At 34.5% G+C, this 19,039-nt stretch overlaps 3 protein-coding genes across 8 annotated transcripts; 1 reads left to right on the top strand and 2 right to left on the bottom strand.

Annotated features, from left to right (window-relative positions):
• Positions 1-2,627: 2,627 nt before the first annotated feature.
• Positions 2,628-5,026, bottom strand: LOC7456218 (protein NONRESPONDING TO OXYLIPINS 2, mitochondrial). 6 transcript variants are annotated; one of them, XR_002983003.2, is made up of 5 exons: positions 4,709-5,026; positions 4,484-4,602; positions 3,901-3,952; positions 3,198-3,239; positions 2,628-2,854 (listed from the first exon to the last, which is right to left on the bottom strand). XR_002983003.2 is itself a non-coding variant. In XM_024605845.2 (4 exons), exons 1-3 carry the CDS (start codon positions 4,876-4,878, stop codon positions 3,220-3,222), a joined length of 309 nt encoding a protein of 102 aa, XP_024461613.1. In that variant the 5' UTR covers positions 4,879-5,026; the 3' UTR covers positions 2,628-2,854; positions 3,198-3,219. The 6 variants fall into 6 exon arrangements, 5 of the variants coding, with proteins under 5 accessions (XP_024461613.1, XP_024461618.1, XP_002300094.1 ...); XM_024605845.2 differs by lacking the exon at positions 3,901-3,952; XM_024605850.2 differs by lacking the exon at positions 3,198-3,239 and having other exon boundaries at positions 4,709-5,025.
• Positions 5,027-5,651: 625 nt separating this feature from the next.
• LOC7456219 (uncharacterized) lies at positions 5,652-8,390 on the top strand. Its single transcript, XM_002298570.4, has 8 exons — positions 5,652-6,012; positions 6,390-6,530; positions 6,625-6,740; positions 7,108-7,199; positions 7,414-7,435; positions 7,521-7,589; positions 8,022-8,090; positions 8,185-8,390. The coding sequence occupies exons 1-8, from the start codon at positions 5,781-5,783 to the stop codon at positions 8,263-8,265; spliced, it is 822 nt and encodes a 273-aa protein (XP_002298606.2). The 5' UTR covers positions 5,652-5,780; the 3' UTR covers positions 8,266-8,390.
• A 1,034-nt stretch (positions 8,391-9,424) lies between these two features.
• On the bottom strand, positions 9,425-15,178 carry LOC7467705 (uncharacterized). Its single transcript, XM_024594378.2, has 4 exons — positions 14,748-15,178; positions 12,763-13,038; positions 11,722-11,859; positions 9,425-11,262 (listed from the first exon to the last, which is right to left on the bottom strand). Exons 1-4 carry the CDS (start codon positions 15,045-15,047, stop codon positions 9,730-9,732), a joined length of 2,247 nt encoding a protein of 748 aa, XP_024450146.2. The 5' UTR covers positions 15,048-15,178; the 3' UTR covers positions 9,425-9,729.
• Between the last annotated feature and the right edge of the window lie 3,861 nt (positions 15,179-19,039).

The raw sequence follows: 19,039 nt of genomic DNA, 5'->3' as shown, positions 1-19,039 counted from the left end.
GAATTTTTACAAGATAAAGGCTCCACATTTTCTACAGATATATATAGCAATGGCATGACGTGGCGACAAGATGGTTTGTGTTTGTGTTACAATTTGTTTTTTTTATTTTTTTTTATTTTAAAAAGATAAAAATTAATTTTTATTTATTTATTTTTGGATAGTTTTGATGTATTAATATCAAAAATTAAAAAACATATTATTTTAATATATTTTTTAATAAAAATTATTTAAAAAAAAACACCCCATAACATAATATTAAACACTAATATATATATATATATATATATATATATATATATATCATTTCATCAATTGGTATTATTAAACTAACAGGAGTCATGTGCACATGAGATTCTTTGACAACAATCAACTTGGTTCTGTTCGATCACTATAATTTTTTAAAAATAAATCCTTAATTAGAATTTCTAGTTATTGTATTTTATAATAAATATAATTTAGTTCTTGGATGAAAATATTTTCAATTAAATCTCTATTTATCAAATTGTAAACTTGGTCAAAGTTTTTAATTTTACCTTTACATGTCGAAATGGTAAACTTTATCAAAATTAGTCAGACAATTTTAAAAGATTGATAAGAGTTAGGTGGATTTAAATAACTAAACTTGTTTAAAAAGTAACTCTTTTTTCTCTATAATATCATATATCTCATAATGATTTTATTTTTTTAATTTCATTATTTTTTAATAATCTTCATAATGAGAATCTTTTGCTTTTTTTATTTCTTGAATCGGTTTATTTAGGTTAAAATCAAAGAAATAATTTTAAAAAATGTATAAAAATTTCAGAGAAAAAATATATGATTTTATAGGAAATATAAATTTTATTTTTTAAACGATCCTCGATATCGTGTTCGTTATAGTAATGAAAGACAATATTTTTTGGGGTTTTGTGTGTTCGAATCGCTCTTCATGGAAGGGAAATATTACAAATTTTTTTTTTTTTTAATGGCAAGCGAAACCTTAGTGCATATTGTAGTTAGAGATGAGCCGAATGCCCAAACACCTTGCTCTGTTCGAGCTTCTCTCCTTTAGGCTACAGCAGCTAGCCCGAACAATAAGTTGTCTTTTTTTTAAGTAGTAGTTGGGCATTCGGCTCAAATTTCTATCTGGACAACAAGTTGATCGGCCTTGGTGTTGGGCCCAACTTTCTTGACCGAACAACAAAAGGTTGTTAATGGCCCAACAAATCACATAATAATATGTCAAGTTTTGTCCACTTGGCTCCTCAGAAAAATCTCAATCTCTCTATTTATCGAAAGAAAATGGTCATGTAACCAAAGACAAAAGGAAACCAGCAAATGGTGCATAATCTTGGCTTCAACTAAATTTAAACTGCAGCACGATCACAAAGCAATGGTCGATGAAAAAAAAATTAAAATGGAAGTAAAGAAGTGCTTACTAAATTCTGCTTGGCAAAAGAAGAGTTTCCTAAGTTGAGTCTTGTGTCAATGAAAACCAGAGTAAATACAATACATTACTAACACAGAAGAATTGAAGGGTGCGTGCTCCTAATTTTAATAAACCCTCCAACGATTTGTGAGGAAAATAAGAACCCCAAAAAATTTACTCAATTCCAATCAGACCCCCAAAGATTTTAGGAACCAAACTTCAGTAGATGAAAACAGGCTCTAGATAAGATATTATTAGTATAATCTTCAAATCTCAACTCTAGCTTAATGTAATGGCAAGTGAAAGGTCCTAAACATAGTACAAAATAATGTTGTCGTTGTGTCTTTTCTTAAAATGATGACTAAAATACACATTAGTTAAATGCTGGAAAAATTGAGACAGCCATGAAACTAAGGTACATTGAGATGTACCTCTAGAGAGAGAGAGAGATGCGAAAAGAAGCTCTCGTTTGCTACAGAAGATTTAAGGTTGAAGATGAACAAGTCTTGAAGAGTGCTGTTTGTGATAACATTGTGTTTTCTTTCAAGTTTTTTAGAGAGTTGAGAAGGGGACTGACGTTGTGTCAAGGCCAGGAGTTGGATTCAAGGAAGATGACAGCATTTCCACGTGTCAAAGGAGCAGAAAATGACAAAAAAAATCTTCTTCCATACTAATGGCATGGAAAGACAAATAGTACAGGGGTTAAATTAAAGATAAAGACTTTATTAAGAAAAAATCGCTAATAAGCAAACCATCTCTTGTATAAACAAGAAGAAGAAGAAGAAGAAGAAGCAGAAGCAGCAGCTTACCTTTTAAACATATACATAACAGCTTTCTTCCATCTTGGAATGAGGATTTAAATTATATTTGAGCATATTGATTGTACTGTTGGTATCTTTTTTTAATTGTTGTTTACATAATTTAAACAACAAAAATAATGATTGAGACACCTAACTATAAAAGGCAAGAATAGATAATAGTTCTCATTGAAGACCCAAAATTTGCCATCCATGGAGTCATTGTAAGAATTCAATGGTGATATTTTGTGGTCAGGTAGGAGAGTACAAAGAAATAAATTTATTCATATAGAACTATCTTTTGAGTGAAATTGTCTAGACTATGAGGACCATGCTGCAGCCTGCTATGTATTTCCAAACAGACTGTTGATTCTGGATCAAGGGTTACCAAAGAACAGAAAGTGGATAAATCGCAATAAACCTTTTGATGAATCGTGCATGGGTTAAGATTATTAAACAAGAACTTTTAATTCTTACATCTTGGGGCTCCCCGTTACGAAGAATCAAACCAGGTTCAAGCAGCATTTATAAATAGACAATTCCTCATAAAAATGAAAAGCTGCAGACTTGCTTCTTCAATCATGTGAAGTTAACCTCCAGTCATGGTGATCTCTCTTAACAGGTCACCTTGGAACCGACAGACCGAGCTCTAAAGAAATAAACACCACAAATACAGGAATCAGATAACAGACAACTGCGAAATGCGCACTCTATAACGAAAGAACAAGATATAGATAACAACATTCCAAATATAAATTAACAAAACAACTCTTTCTGCATTGCAAGATCAACATCTGTGACGATCCTATGAGCACTCTTAATAATTTGTGATTCATCAAACCACAATTTCCCTAGTCATCATAGAACTTCCTTTCATAAGTTTTTATGAATGAATAGCCGAATAGTATCTAATAACTGTAATGAGAAACATCATCCAAAGAAGTTCCACATTGTTTTAGGTCATAGATTGTATAGTTGATGACAGGGCCCACCTCCAATAACAGCAAACATGTCTCACGTACCATCAACTCCATCTGGGACAAGGAGCAGTTATGTTACCAAGGTATTCTAAATTACTGACAAATACATTACTTGATGTGCACAAAGTTCAAGCCCATTACAAAAGAAAAAGAAAAATGACTCAATGATAGCCTTAATGGCCTCTTTGAACCCGTCCAACTAGCTTCACATTTCAACCACACGCTAGCCCGTCAATCGCTCTTTATATTACTCTTATCATATATCCCATAATTGGATCAATTTTTTTGTGATATAAGTTTCAGAATCAACATAATAATCTCACTAAAGAGGAGAATGTCACTAAAGAGGTCCTCTGACCAGTGCATTGTATGATTGACTAAATTGTTCTGAAAATCATCAAAGTCTGTGGTTTTGGTTAGTTAAAACAGAGTTCAGCTGAATACATGGCAAACTATTCCCTAAAAAGAATTGCCAATATAACAAAAGGCGGATTGTAATAACATGTCATCAGAACATTGAATGCTCCCGAATTACACTAAGACATGAGAAAGCCCGGCATGTTACGTTTTGGGGCCAGTTTAGCATCATCCAAGCAAGTATGGAGAACAGCTCTGACATGGACATATGTTAAATTCACTAACATGCAAGAAGGCCTCCATTTTGATATAACCAAATATTCTTAAGATGATTAAAAAAGCACTCATGGTTTCATACTTGACAAAGATGCAGACAACAGGTCCCCAGTTTATTTCTTTGAATTATGTGCCTGCAGGAACCAAATATCCTGGTCAGATTGCGTTAAACCCAATTAAAGGACTCTCAAGTCTCATCCCACTTGACACCCTCAATTTGTTTAACCAACGTGTAATTCCAGCTCCGTGTACAAAAAACGAGCCCAGCAAGCTCATGCAAAGACACTATCTAGATAAAAAAAAATCTTAATTTTAACACTGGACTCTTCAATTTCTAACACCTTGATCAAATTTAAATTAGTAAGCTTTAACTTGACAAGTCTTTTACACAACCCCGGAAAACTGCGAAAATGCCTATCACATCCCTTGGCAGCAATTTCAATTTTCAGTTGTTAATTTCAGTCTCTATCCCAATTTCCACAGAGAGGAATGGAATTCAATTAAAAAAAAACAAAGAGAAATTGAACTGGATCAACAGTACACTATTCATAGGAAGAAGTGAACATTTTCAAAAGCAAGAAGCAAAATCCAATTCGACAGTACAAAAAAAAAAGAGCTACTCGCTAGTCACTAGAGAAGCAATAAAAGAGTGCAGCAGAGTGTACCCTGAGAGAGCGCACGGCAACTCCTGGATGTAGTGCTTAAGCATGATGTCATCCTCGACGCCGCCACCGCGCTGTGTAGTGGCAGCAGCGACTGAACGCATCCCAACTCACATGGAGCCCTACACGCACAAAATCAATGAATTAATAAATTCAAAACAAGAAAACCAAAACACATCCATTCCCATAAATACATAAATTTGTTTGCAGAAATATTCGTGAATTTACCTGGAAAAGGAGAATTGAGGGGAGGTTGGTGGTTTGGATGATGGGAGAGCAGTAGCAGATCTGGTGGGCATGGAGGGAGATTTAGGAACGTTGGATGACCTGATGGCTGATTTGATGGACGATAGAGATGATTTGGAGATAAATCTCCTGCAAGATGAGGAGAAAGCCATTGCAGGGAATTCAATATCAACCAAATAAAAGATAAAGAAGGCTGTATTTGTGGGTTTAGGGTTTAGGGGAGAAAGAGACGGTCAGATACAAGACCAGACCTAGTAGGTCGGACCAGGAGGCTACGATGGGCTAGTTGCTACTGGTTCGAATGCACGTGGAGAGCACAACAATAATTAAGGGCTTGTTTGGAATGATATTTTTTTTATTTTTTAAAAATTATTTTTAAAATGAATATATTAAAATAATTTAAAAATATAAAAAAAATTAAAAAAACACGGTTTCAACCGCATTTTCAAATGAAATTTAAGTAAAAAACTAAAACGTATAGATTTTTAAATTACATGAATAAATTACATGCAAGTGTGAAGCAGTGAAAGAAAAAATAAAAAGATAAAGAAAAATATTATTTATATCAACTAGTATGATTATTTATATTAAATTATATAAGTTGAGTTGGGTTAAATAAATATGTTTGTGATTGTGGTTGTGGTTGCGGTTGTTTTTCAAAGTATTTTTTACTAAAAAAATATCAAAATAATATTTTTTTATTTTTAAAAAATTATTTTTAATATCTGCATATTAAAATAATTTTAAAACATCAAAAAATATTAATTTGAAATAAAAAAAATATTTTAATTTTTTAAAAAAATATTTTAAAACACAAAAACAAACAAAATAAATATTTATTTATTAAATTTTTTAACCTACCATCATCATTGATATCTATATCATCTAAATTTAATGGGTAAAATTTGATAGGATAGGACAAATATTACACATAAGCCGGTTTTTTTAAAGACCCTGCTCAAAACCCTAAACCCTCCCCAGCAAAGAAATGAAATAGAGAGAAGAAGACAGGAGGACAGCCAAAAGATAAAAACCCGGAGGAGAAAGAGTGAAAATGGCTCTGCTGCACCTAAGACGCACAATCTCTCCTCGAAACTCTTTTCTCTTTCTTCTTCGAAGCTCCACTAGTTTCACCAAAGCCCGCACTTTCTCTAACACCACCACCCTGTTCTCTCCCCATCTTCTCTCAAACTCTGTTTCCCACAAACTCCCATCAGCAACTTTGCCTTCCTTTGATTTCCTCAAACAGTCTCGTCGTGGCTTTGCTAAAGGCAAAAATAAATCAAGTAATGCTCCCTTTGTTTTCTCTGTTTTATGATTTACCCATTTCTGATTGATGGCTAATATGTTGTGAGATTGTGATAATCGGAGGATCTGATATCCTTGGCTTGTGCTCATTCTGGGTTTTGCTTAATTTGAGGCAGACTATTCTACTTTGCACTTCTCGTATTGCACTTGTGAAAGTTGGTGTTTTTGGGTTTGATTTTTAAAGATGGAAAATATAGTAAAGAGAACAGTTTCTTGGCTATGTGGAGTGTGGTTTCTTTTAATTTAAAGATCCCGTTATGTGTTTGTCGTGGTTCAATATCCCCAATTTCTTTATTTGAATGCTATCAATGTATGTCAAATTGGGAGATCATTTCTTTTCTTATTTGTATTTTAGAGGATGACTCTGCTGGGGGTACAGTTGAATTTGTGGATATTGGGCCTACTGTTAAGGAAACTGCTAATTCGCAGATGGATGCGGCTGTAGTTGCATTATCTCGAGAACTCCAGAAATTAAGAACTGGAAGGGCATCTGCAGGTATCCTATCATGGCCCTCTGTTTGCTTTAGTTTGATTATTCGTAACAGCTGGTTTTAATTTGTTGAAGTGTTCATCAATTGTATGCTTTGCAGGAATGCTTGATCACATCATTGTCGAAACCGATGGTGTGAAGCTGCCTTTAAATCGATCAGCTGTTGTTTCAGTCATGGATGCTAAAACCTTATCCGTTAATCCATATGATCCAAATGTAATGATCTTAATCCTATCTGTAAAGTTTTGATTTTTTTTTTTGGTACTTGATCTTTTTTGTCCATTCATTTTGTTTATACTACCCAATAGCTCTGCAGTGTTTCAATGGTGCTAGTTTTCCAATTTAAAAAATGTGGCTTTCAAGGTGATAACTTTTGTGCATCTATTCAAATGCTTGCATTCAGTGCACAACTCAAATGAACTTTGAATAACACTATTGTTGAAACAAGTTGGTCTCCTGTTATAAACTTTATAAAAATTAAGTCTGTGATGCATTTTTCTCTTCCTTTCTTTAACTTTGTTTTACTAGTGTAGTGTTAAAGCTATCGTACCCTTGAGAATCATACCCATTATGTATTTTGCAGACCCTCAAGCAGCTAGAGAATGCCATTGTTTCGTCTCCGTTGGGATTAAATCCTCAAAGGGATGGTGATCGATTGATTGCAGCTATACCACCGTAAGCTCTTGTTAACTTGACATTAATACTTGTTTCACATGAAGCATTGGTCTGACACAAGGGCAATTATTGTTGAGTTAAATTTTCAAGATCTTTCTTTTAAGATGACATAAAAATACTTGTCAAACTGGTTAAACATTGCGAATGCATAAAATGTTGATGATTTCCTGGACTGCTAACTGATATACTTTTTCCATGCTTTTGCATTTACCAGATTAACCAAAGAGCATACCCAGGTTTGCTTATGATTGAATGTCTCTTTCATTTATTTTTTCAATGATGCAATGTGATCCACAACTCATCACTGGAAATTTGTTCTAGGCTATGTGTAAGGTGGTTGCAAAGTCTTGTGAAGATTGTAGGCAAAGTATAAGAAGGGCTCGCCAAAAGGTATCGAAGTTAAAATATTTTAACATTAGATTTGTCATTGCGATTGCATAGTCGTGTTAAGCATTCCAAATGCAATAATTTTTCCTATAAGTAATGTTCTATAATCATGGAAGTTGGGATCTTTTAGTTCTTGGAAAATCTTGAAAGATTTCCTACTATTTTCTAGACGTTTCATGTTTCCTATATGTGATAAGAGTACAGACCTTCAAATCAGGAATTCATTTACAGTTTGAAGATGGGATTCACAATACAAGTGAACAATTTTCATATCGTCTTATTAGTCACTTCCTAACTAGTGGCTGTATAACAAATTGTGTTAAAGTACGGCTGTGTTTAGGTGCTGGTATTAGAGAAGTAGAATTTCATGTTCCAGTGCAATATAATATGCTTCAGTGTTCTGTTATTTAAGCACGTTGTTGGTTGGCTTTATAGGCAATGGATACAGTAAAAAAAGCAGGTTCAAGTTTCCCCAAGGATGATGCCAAGAAACTAGAGAAAGAGGTGAGTTTAGGGTTAAAACAATTTTATTCTTTTTCAGAAAGTATAAGTTTTGAAATGATTTGAATGTTTTCTGATGTTTGATCCTCTTTGTCAGATTGAAGAGATGACGAAAAAGTTTGTCAAGTCAGCAGAGGACATGTGTAATAACAAGGAAAAAGAAATTAAGACTGGCTAATTGCTGGAATATCATGATGCACAATTAAACTCTTCTAATCACTTAAAGAGAGTTGCACTTGAAATTGAATTACAAATTCCATTGATCAGTTTCTTAGTAAAATGTTTCAATAGAAGTTTCAAACATGCGTGCTATTGATTTGATGATAGCTAGCATGGAATTATATGCTATGTTTTCGTGGATAGCTAGAGACATTACCATGCATAGGTATCCAATGCGTTTCCAACTCCATGAAGGCATTGAAAGTGTATCATGAAGTGAATGTCTATCATCATGATTTTCAAGGACGTAGGTGAAGGTCACAGAATTCACTGAGCGATAAATTTCCAGTAACTGTTTCTTTTTCCATTTGTTAGTTTGGTCATCACGGTTAAGGTCTACAAACAGTGCACATAATGACAAGTTCGTACGAGTGTCATGTGGTGGGACTGGTGAAATAGTTTTGTGCCTTGTATTTGGCCAGAATGACAAGTTCTCTCTCCATTTAAATGCTCTCAAACCCTAGATTCGAAGTATTTAACAACTTAATGTGGTGGGTGTTATGGTTGAATGTGAATAGCGCATTCAGGCCCTGAGATTATAACGATACAAATTTTGCTACGCCTGAGTCTTGGTGCTGCCTTCATTTGAAACCTCGAATAAGGTTATCTCAGATGACACTGGATTTTATAGAACGTGCTTGGCTGCTTTCTTTTATCTTGTGTTTTTTTCCCCCTTTTTTTTGGGTGATTTATTGGTAATTGAGGTATCAAACTCTCACTCAAGCAAAGATAGCATCAGCATGAAAAACTTATCCCTGGTGGCCTAAGGATATTCGTCCGTCTGCAACTTCTCCAAGGACAAAAGGGGAGTAGGCCACGTCTATCCCAAAGTTCAGTTGCAAAAGGTAAAAGCATAATTCTGACACTTGGCCGACGGGTTGACTTGTTGTCTCCCAGCCTAAGGCCTGGATCGGATCTGAGTCAAGATGAGCTGGTGGGTCAATTATAATCTTATTAAAACTAGATAAATTATATATATTCAAAACAATATTATTTCAGTTTGTTTTTAGTTAATTTATTGACTTATCTAACCCACGTCCAGAGTGTGGTTGTGTACCGGGCCAGGTTTCGGTGAATTGAACTACGAGCATCAAAATACTGCTCTTGAAACTGCATGGTGATCAAATGCTGCTGATTTTAATTTGAACGAGGAAGAAAAAAAAACAAGAAAGAGAGAAACATTTACAGCTATTGAGATCAAAACCTAAGCATGAAAAGCAACAGCCTACTTCAAGATGAAGTATCTTCTAAACATCTAATTACTAAGCCAGATCCAGCAATTCAATTCAGCCACGGATGGCCTTTCCATGAAGCAGGAGTTTTGTCACGAAATGTGACGGCCTACTTCAAGATGAAGTGCTTCTAAAATTCTATACATGCTCTTCCTAGATACGATCCTCCAATCCATGTCCCATCGTGCTATTTAACCGCAGATAGCCTTCCTTGACACGAGTTGTATTCCCCTGACCCAGAGCTCAGCCATCTCCAGCCCACCATCACATACGAAGTGCACCTCCTTGTTCTTAGTAGTCAAAACCCGAAACAGACCAGGAACATCAGCATCACCCCTACTCCGCCTATTCCTTCGAAAGGTTGGGCTTGGCCCCGCTTCTGCTTCCCTGCATATTACATTTCTCCTACTTGATTTTCCCCATCTAAGCACGCCAGCTTCTCCGATCATTTTTATCTCCTTTCCATGCGGAACACCACTCCCTCGCTTGGTGTGTTTCATTACCTGTGAACCACCTAACACCAGCTTGCAAGCGAGCTCGTCTAGTATTACTTGTTCTGCTTCATTTTTTATACCAACATATCTCCTTGCAAGTGAGAGTGCTGTTTCACCTCTAGCGTTCTTGATTTCACATTGAGCCCCGTGTGAGATCAAGAGCTCGCACATGGACCCGTGGCCCTCTCTAGCAGCCAACATGAGAGGAGTGTAGCCATCCCCATCAGGGACATTTACATCATAACCTCTACTTATCAATAATTTGACTGCATCCACGTCCCCACGACGCGCTGCGCAGTGCAATGCATAGAATCCTCCAGCATTGCGGTTGCCCATTTGAAGAGCAAATTCAAGCATCACCTTCTCAAACAGATCATGATTCTCATTCAGTTCAGAAAGGGTGATTGCAGTTTCGCCAGCTTTGTTACAAAGCTTTACATCAGCCCCGGCATAGACCAGCAGTCGAAATACTTCAACATGACCATTCAAAGCTGCAAACATGACTGCTGAGAAACCATTATCATCCTGATAATCAATATCAACTTCTCCCCACTTGATGAGTGCTTTCAAGGCTTCTATATCACCAGCTTGAGCTACAAAGATTAGTGAAGAGAAAACAGAAGCAGTGCTGGATTTGGGAATCTTTCCAGCCCTAATAACTTCAAAAATTATTTGCTGGAAACCAAGAGACCACTGGTTTGAACCAGCGAATGAAGTTGCAGATTGGCCAGCAGTATTAACTAAGCCAAAATCAGCACCGGCCATAGCCAGTATTCTCAGACACTCTTCTTGCTTGTATTTGGCGCATATCATTAAAGCAGTGTCTCCAGAATCAGTCCTCGAGTTTATATCACAGCCTGAGTCAATGAGGCATTGGAGGGTTTTAGATGAGCCTAAACGGGCAGCCATATGTACTGGTCGGAACTCTGTTTTCTGGGTTTTAACAGAGGCCTCTACATTGGCTCCGCTGCTTAAGAGCACATTGACGGCGGCAGCATTTCCACAGAGAATGGCATGGTGGAGGAGAGTTCTTCCATGGTGAGGAGTGTCAGGAGAAAGATGCTGGAGGAGCATTCGCAAGATAGTGCCAGTGATTTCAAAATACTCCACCGCACACCAGGTGATGGCATATGGCTCTGCAAGTCCAGCACCCACTCGAAACTCTTCTCCTGTAGTTGCATCCCACGACCATGCTCCCAGTCTAACTTTGAAATCTGTCTTTGCACCGGCCTGTTTAATCATTTTGATAACAATCAAGATAAGCATTTATAAAAGAATAAAAATAAAAGGATCAGCAAGAAAATTTTCTAGTAAAAAATGACAAAAAATATGCCGCCACTTCACTGTCCAATTCAATCTCAAACTGATTGTCCGATCATCTTCAGTACAATTGTTTTTCACTTAAGCTACAGTAGTGGATCCTATATTTTGAGATGTCATACAAATTCGCATATCCAGCTGAACCAGTGGTTACACCAACCCCATGGAGGGGGTCCAACCTATTTGAAATGTGGGGCCCAATATGCAGAATTTTTCATTCATAATTGAAGGATAATTTCACGTAGCCTTAATTTTGATAAAAAGGTAAAAAATTGACAGCGAAGAATAGAACCCCCCAAACTTGAACCTTTTATGGATCATGCTGATTCTTTTAAGACTCAAACAGAAAGTAAGAGATGAGAAGGTTACCTTGAGAAGCAAATGGACAACTGGAACCTGCCGACTAACTACTGCAGCAACAATTGCATTACAGTCAACATTTGCATGCAGAGAAGGCTTAGATGACAACAGCATCATTCTATCCGTTTCATCAACATCAACACCACACTGCCATTAAACAAGAATGAACAACGTCAATCACACGGCAAAAGCCCCTGCAATTAACTAGAAGACAACTGTGATTAATCAGATCAACTAGATGTTCTAGGAGATTTGTTGAACACATAAAAGCAATTAACTAATTTAACACAAAGCTGACTACTCTGTGGGTCCAGAAAGTTTAACCAATTGTATTTTTAAAAAACCCATGGGGTTTTGGAAAATTCAGGGATTTGGTGAATGTTTGTAGGAAACAGGTCAAAAGGCCAAAAGAGTGGTAAATCAAGCAAAAAGAACTTTGGTATCAAACATAGTTATCAAATCCATCCAGGGTTTGACCTGGCCCAATGCTTGTTCGCATGTTAGCCGGATCAACCTAATCTATCCCAAAACAACGTTGTTATGGGTTTTTTTTTTTTTTAGGAGACGACGTTTTGGTTTTTTTAACAAAATGACATTATTTGAACAACAAAATAAAAAAAATAAAAAAACCAACTTTGTTTCAAACAAAAATTAAAAAAAATCCTTGAAGTTGACATTACTTATTCTCACCCGAGTTTGACCAAGTGCCCCAACCCAGTTCGAAAGCAAACCGAACCTGAGATAGACTCCAATTCAATGGGTCAACACATCAGGCCGGCCAGGGTTGATATCTGTATCAACTATCCCACTTTCATAAGATCACACCGAGAACAAGTAAAAAAAACAGTACACGACAAAGAAAGCAAGGTCATACTTTGTCAAACCAAAACTCAAAGGAGTGAAGAGCAAAAGGAACGGTTCAACAGCTTCAAAAACTGACGCAAATCAGGATTAATAACAGCCACTTACATTTCGCTGCAAGAGTAACTTTGATTGAAGCTTAAAGATGTAGTTGTACAGCAGACATGAATCAGCAAATAAATGGTTTACCTCCAGTAGAGTGCCCACCACATCTGCAAACCCCCTGCAGCATGCGGTGACAAGAACATGCACAGCAACACGGGGCCGAATCAAATCAGAACCCATGAGCAGTTCTGCAAGGCTAGCTCGCCCATGGAAGCCCGCTTCAAGCAGAGCCTCCTCACAAGCCGGCTGAGATGCCCCGGCTTTAAGCAAGATCTCCAGAATCTCTCGGTGGCCCTCCCTCACTGCTGCTGTAATTGCAAAACCTCTGAAGAGTTTCTGGTTGACATCAGCGCCAGCACTCTGCCAATTGGAAAATCCAACCTTTCAGTACTTCAACAAAGATCATTGAAAGACTGGCATCATTCTAAATCCAAGTTTCTGTTGCTTTGTTTTCATAAAAATCTTAATGAGTTTAACAACAAGAAGACAAAACTAGTAGCAGTCTAATAGGTTTCATTTTTTTCACGGAGTACAGGAGGACACAGTAAAGCACAGAAAAACAAAGGGAACAGTACTGATGTGATCGACAAAGGACATGGAACTGTAATAAAAAACTCATTAATATACTCTAATGTACTTTACTCTCCAACCAATCGTAAGAGACAACTCATCATGGGCCTCCCTGATCCAATGTCTGTTAGGTAAAAAGGTTTATGTTACCAGTGTATGGCTTTCGCTTCTTGATTGTATACTTAAAATATAATTTCTCCAGTGAACAGAACAGTACAAAATAATGAATGGTATGTGCAGAGGATATGGCAATTATTTATGGACATGAATATGAACAAACAGTAGGCCGTGGGTATAAATTCCCAACTTCACAAAACAAAGATTCCAGTGATCATTGTAATTTTAGACAGTCATTTAGATCCACACCAAACTGGATTTGATGGTAGCTGCTACGAATAAATAAGCATAGCAGTCGAAGGACAAAAATCAGGAAAATGCCAAGGGGCATTCTGTTTGTGCATTAATATCTAGGACATAATATTTGTTTTTTACTTCTATCAAATTCAGAAAGATAGGTCAGAAGTTAAAATTCCTACAACAACCAATTATAAACACATTCTTGAACGTGAAACAGCAAATCTTGATGCATTAATTAACCAAATTAACAGATTTTTTCCAAGTATAATTAAGATTTATTAATAGGTGCTTATGTATTATTATACTGGTAATAATTAGACATTTAAACTGAAAACAAACAGGTTGGACAATGTAGAGGGTTCATGCAATTTTGTAAACGAGTTATCAATTTTCTTAAGAAGAAAACATAATTAAATTAATTAAATGAAAATCAACTTCTGAAAATTTTCCCATAAAAGAAAAAACAAAGCAAAGCAAAGCCACTGCAAAAGAATGCGAATCTGATTCATATCCAGTGTTTGGAAACAAAAGGTAAACAAGGAAAAAAAGAGCTTCCGTATTCGAATTTAATCAATTAAATTTCTAATTATGGGGGGTCGGCATTAAGACAATGAATCCTTAAAAAAAGATATAAACAGCTTTAATTTCAAAGACAATACCCGCAGAAACCAAAACCATAGCAACTTTATTAAGTTCGAAAGTGACAGGCAGCCAAAGAAAAACGACAATAAGTTCGAGAAAATCACAGTATAAACTAAGCTTAAGCGGATTAATCTAAAAAATCAAATGCTTAATCACTAGCAACCAAAAAAACCCGCAAAATTTCCAGAATAGCTAATCTTGACAAAGGCTAAGTTTGGTTTTTGTTTTAAAGAATAAAAATACAAAAAACCTATTATGTCCTTTTCATTTTATTTTATTTTTTGAAAAAACACCGCTTTCCGTATCAGAGGGATTCAAAATTGAAAATTCAAAAATTTCAGTTTTGGTAAAAAAAGAAGGGAAAAAAAAAATACTCTTTCAAAATCTAGGCTTGTAAACATCATTTTTTATGTTAACTCACTCAAATTTATACAGACACAAAAACGCGACTAAAACACACTAAAAACAACATCAGACGCAAACACGAGCTCTGACATTACCAGCAATTTCTTGACGAGAGCAACATTTCCAGCATGAACAGCGAGAAACAACGCAGTAACATCAGTCTTTAACTCTTGATAATCAACAGAGACTTCACTGGCTGACTCATCGTTTAAAACAACCTCACTCTTTCTACTCTTCAAACAAACAGCTCCAATGTAGTTCACATCAATAAACGGATCGGCGATGCACTCTAAGGCCGATTTCAGATCACCGGAGAGTGATGCTTCTAGAAGCCGTTGTGAGACTTCCGACTCGTAGTCCACCGGGACTACCTGCTTGCCGGAGAAGACAGTCATTGTTTGCACGTGGCAAATCACTCTAGTCAAGGTAGGTACCAAATTTGTTTTTCCTTTGGAGTTTAGTTTTTTGCAGAGAGAGAGAGAGAGAGAGAGACGTGAGGCTCGAGAGAGAAACTTGAAAGGAGTGAGCGCCAGAGACAGAGAGAGGAAGTGGGTTATTTATTAGGAAGCTTGGTTTTTACTGTTTTTTAATTTATGTTTTAACTGCGGTTAAACTGTTATTGTTTTCTAGCCTAGTGTGGTTAAAACCTGTGGACAGTGCCTGTGGGGCCCGGTTGTTTGTTAATGGATAAGCGGCAAGCTTGGCTCGGCTTAGGAGATGGTCTTTGGCTTGGGGAAGATAAGGTTGGGAAGTCAAATCAGAGCCGTTGGTGAAAATGGAAATCGCAATCAGGATCGTTGGATGGGAAGGGAGTAGGGTGGTTTGGACTGACTGAAGAAGAGATATAGGGTAGGTGATATAGATTTGGAAGCTTGAACAAACGAGGAAATGTCCTCATCTAGGGTCTCAAGAAAGCCCAAATTCATGTCACCAAGTTTATTGTTTTGCATGATTTCAGAAGAAAATCACTAACTCTTGACTTTTAAGAGGTTATATGAGGTAATATTATAGCTTAGCGGGTATCTGTGATTGATATATTAGTTATTTTTTAAAATATTTTATTTTTACTCAAAAATATATTAAAATATTTTTTAAAAAAAATCATACATTAATATTATCCAAAAATATATAAAAAATTAATTCTAAAAAAAATCAACATTTTAGGAAACGTCGTTCCAAACATGTTCCCAGGGCTCTTTAATTTACATCTATGAATTTTTTTTATAGATTTTTAAAGATTTAAAACATGAATTTTTTTTTAAGAAAAAAAGAAGATATGTTTTCCTTGTTAAACAATGTAAAGATTCTAATTAATGGACAAAATGGATAAGAGCATCAAAAAATACAAATCTCAATCTTGTGAATGAAATCAAGGCGATGTGGAAGAAGGTAAGGAAGTAATGTGGGGGTGAGAATTACGAAATTGGAAAAACCTATTAGCATGTTTATTTATAGAAAATAGTTTTTATTCTTCATATAACTCCAAGCCATGATTTTAGATGATATTCTTGGAAACCATTATGTCAATTTTTTATCTCTCCCAATCTGGATGGTTTTTTTATATATATATAAAAAAAAAACAAAAGTGAGGTTTAAAGACTTAATTATAAATATTAATTATACAGGATGATTACGAAAATTTCCTTGTAAAAATATCTTTTATCACACAGGCAGTGTGTGTGTGTGTGATGAAGCTAGGATAAAACTTCAAAAAATCTTCGATGAATGCAGATAATTTTGGGCTCGGATATGAGTGTTGCCTGCAAAATAACTCTTCGATACTTAAATAAATTTAGAACTTTATAGGTAAATAAATTATCCAGAGAATGGATTGAAATTCAGTTTGTGTTGTTGAGAAAAAAAATACCCTCTTTTCTCTTTCTTAAACATGGAATATATAGCTAAAAAAATATTTGGAAACTTATAGGTGAAAGTAATATTTATGGATAGTAATGAATAGTGAACCGAGGAGAATCTATGCTAAAATGAATTATTGGACAGTGGCTCAACCAAGCTTGAGGTAAAACTCAATTGAATATATAGTCGAACCAAACTTCAATATTTTTTTTTTTGTATTATCAATATTATATAGATTAAACTCTAGAATAAAATTTTCATATTAAGAAACCCACACATGTAGCTCTCACGTAACACCGTTGGTCCATTTAGTTAATTTTAATTTTAATTATTTTATTAACTATGATAAGATCTACATTTTATTATTCGAGATTCTTTTCTTTTAATAGATATCATGTGATTTAGTAAGCAAAAATCAGTACAAAGATTTTAGTACCCCTGACATTACCCATGTTTCAATATATTAATTAATGTATTCTACCAGTTCTATAGAGCAATATTATATTTGCAATATTTATAAAATTAAATTAAATATACAGTTGTATTTTATTATCACATACTGTGCGTATTTACTATAATTTGTTTTTCTGAGGATGTAGTTATGGCCGGAAAACGCAAGGTATTTACATAGAATAGTTGTTTAAACAACGTTTTCTATTTGAAGAAAAAATTATTTTCTATCGTGTATGTGTTATTTTGTATGTAAACATAATTGCACATGTAATATAATCATTAATTATAAATATAAATGTATCTTATACATATTTTAATACTGTAAGTATAAAATCTTATAAATAAATATTATATAAAGCTAATCAAATTTTTTTTTTATAAAAGCCCAAAATTATTTTTTTCATATAAAAAAAATCATAATGTGTTAACAATTAAAATTCGTTTGGTATTGTGATAGCAATTGTTTTTCAAAGTATTTTTTACTTAGAAATACATTAAAATATTTTTTTATTTTTAAAAATTTATTTTTAACCTCAAAACGATTTAACATCATAAAAAAATTATTTTTTTCAAGAATATTTTTAAAATATAAAAATAAAAAAGAAATAAATAAAGTTAGATATTTGAGTTTTTTTTTTTTTTTTAATGAAGTGGCCGAGTCCAAAAGCAAGCAGAAGAAAACATTCGTGCACTAATGTCGCTTAAGGAATGATTTTGGTAGTTACTGAATTCCTGAATTGATGTGATATGTATGATTTCACTAATCACTCTCGCACGATTCAGCCACGCTCAATTCTCAACAAAGCCGCTTTTCCATTATTAATTTATTATCTTTGTTTTTTTTTTTTTTTACCATTAGAGCACAAGTAACAAGGCATCAGGAGGAACCAGCAACAAAAGTTGAATATCACCACCACCAAGGAATCTTGACATACTATACTGTTATCGATGGGTTAACTATGGATAAATTGGGTATTTATCACCCAAGATATAAATTTATGATGAAATAGCATAAGATTAGAAATTTTGATGAAATAGCATAGTATAAAGATATCGTGGTTTAAAAATACAATATTTTAATAATTTCATGGTTTAGAACCGCGGCATTTGATATATGTCACGGTTATGGACTGTGATATCAGTTGTCGTGGTTCAAAACGCGATATCCTTAATGAGATTGTTTTGAGAAACAACTAGACATTTGATAAAACGATTGAACAATAGCCAAAACGGTCAAATCGTTTTAATTATTGTTCAGTTTTTTATTATTTTTGTGTTTTAAGCCGGAAAAAGTTTATAAAATCATAATATTTATTAATCTAAAATTTTATTTACTTTATGATTTTAAAGAATTAAAATTCTTACAATTTTATCAAAATTTGGATAGAGTTTCTTCTATATAAAAATTATATTTAAAATTCTATCCCGCTTAAAAAAAGCTACAGAAAAGAGAAAACCACAATAACCCCAATCAACAAATTCTAATTAAACTCAATAAAAAAAACATATATACATGCAAAATGAATAAAAAATAATTCAATAATATAATATTCAATAAATCCCAAAATATATAAACATAACTCATCTATCTATCTACGTCCACTAGATAATCTGGACTCATCAATAGCACAACTAGATCCAGCTCTTGCTCCTGCTTGAGTGGCCTCGTCATCTACCACGACATCATCAAGAGTTAGACTCTCTCCAAATATTTCAAGTCCAGTGCGACATGCATTTAACCACCAGAACATTATGGTGTGAACTTTGCTTTCTTCGTTAATACTACGAAGATAAGATGTGGTATCTTGATCCTTATATAGCAAGAAGCCAACATAATATTAATAAAAACATCAATGTTGAATTAAAAAATAAATAAATAAAATTTAACGGTTAACATATATTAATTATAGAAAGACTTTTATTATTTATGTGATGTTGAATCTGTTAGGTATATTGTTTATACTGCATATATCCAAGTGGAGAAACCTGTTTGGGACCTAGAGTAATCATGTTATACTTATGTACCAAATCATATACTCCTCGTAAATAATTACATGATGCATTTTTGTAAATATTT

Source organism: Populus trichocarpa, chromosome 1 (genome assembly GCF_000002775.5).
Source record: "Populus trichocarpa isolate Nisqually-1 chromosome 1, P.trichocarpa_v4.1, whole genome shotgun sequence".
NCBI classification, from domain to species: Eukaryota; Viridiplantae; Streptophyta; class Magnoliopsida; order Malpighiales; family Salicaceae; genus Populus; species Populus trichocarpa.
The sequence above is the reverse complement of the archived record's forward strand: the minus strand, read 5'-3'. Positions and strand labels throughout refer to the sequence as shown.

Bases quoted from the DNA above. Each gene is read 5' to 3' on its own strand.
- LOC7467705 (XM_024594378.2), bottom strand. From the start codon at position 15,047: ATGACTGTCTTCTCCGGCAAGCAGGTAGTCCCGGTGGACTACGAGTCG. The intron at 13,039-14,747 runs GTAATGTCAGAG...TCCAATTGGCAG, and splicing joins CTCTCGTCAAGAAATTGCTG to AGTGCTGGCGCTGATGTCAA. The intron at 11,860-12,762 runs GTAAACCATTTA...GTTTAATGGCAG, and splicing joins TGGTGGGCACTCTACTGGAG to TGTGGTGTTGATGTTGATGA.
- LOC7456219 (XM_002298570.4), top strand. From the start codon at position 5,781: ATGGCTCTGCTGCACCTAAGACGCACAATCTCTCCTCGAAACTCTTTT. The intron at 6,741-7,107 runs GTAATGATCTTA...TGTATTTTGCAG, and splicing joins TTAATCCATATGATCCAAAT to ACCCTCAAGCAGCTAGAGAA. The intron at 7,590-8,021 runs GTATCGAAGTTA...TTGGCTTTATAG, and splicing joins TAAGAAGGGCTCGCCAAAAG to GCAATGGATACAGTAAAAAA.
- LOC7456218 (XM_002300058.4), bottom strand. From the start codon at position 4,878: ATGGCTTTCTCCTCATCTTGCAGGAGATTTATCTCCAAATCATCTCTA. The intron at 4,603-4,708 runs GTAAATTCACGA...TTGTGCGTGTAG, and splicing joins CCTCAATTCTCCTTTTCCAG to GGCTCCATGTGAGTTGGGAT. The intron at 2,855-4,483 runs GTACACTCTGCT...TTATTTCTTTAG, and splicing joins TTGCCGTGCGCTCTCTCAGG to AGCTCGGTCTGTCGGTTCCA.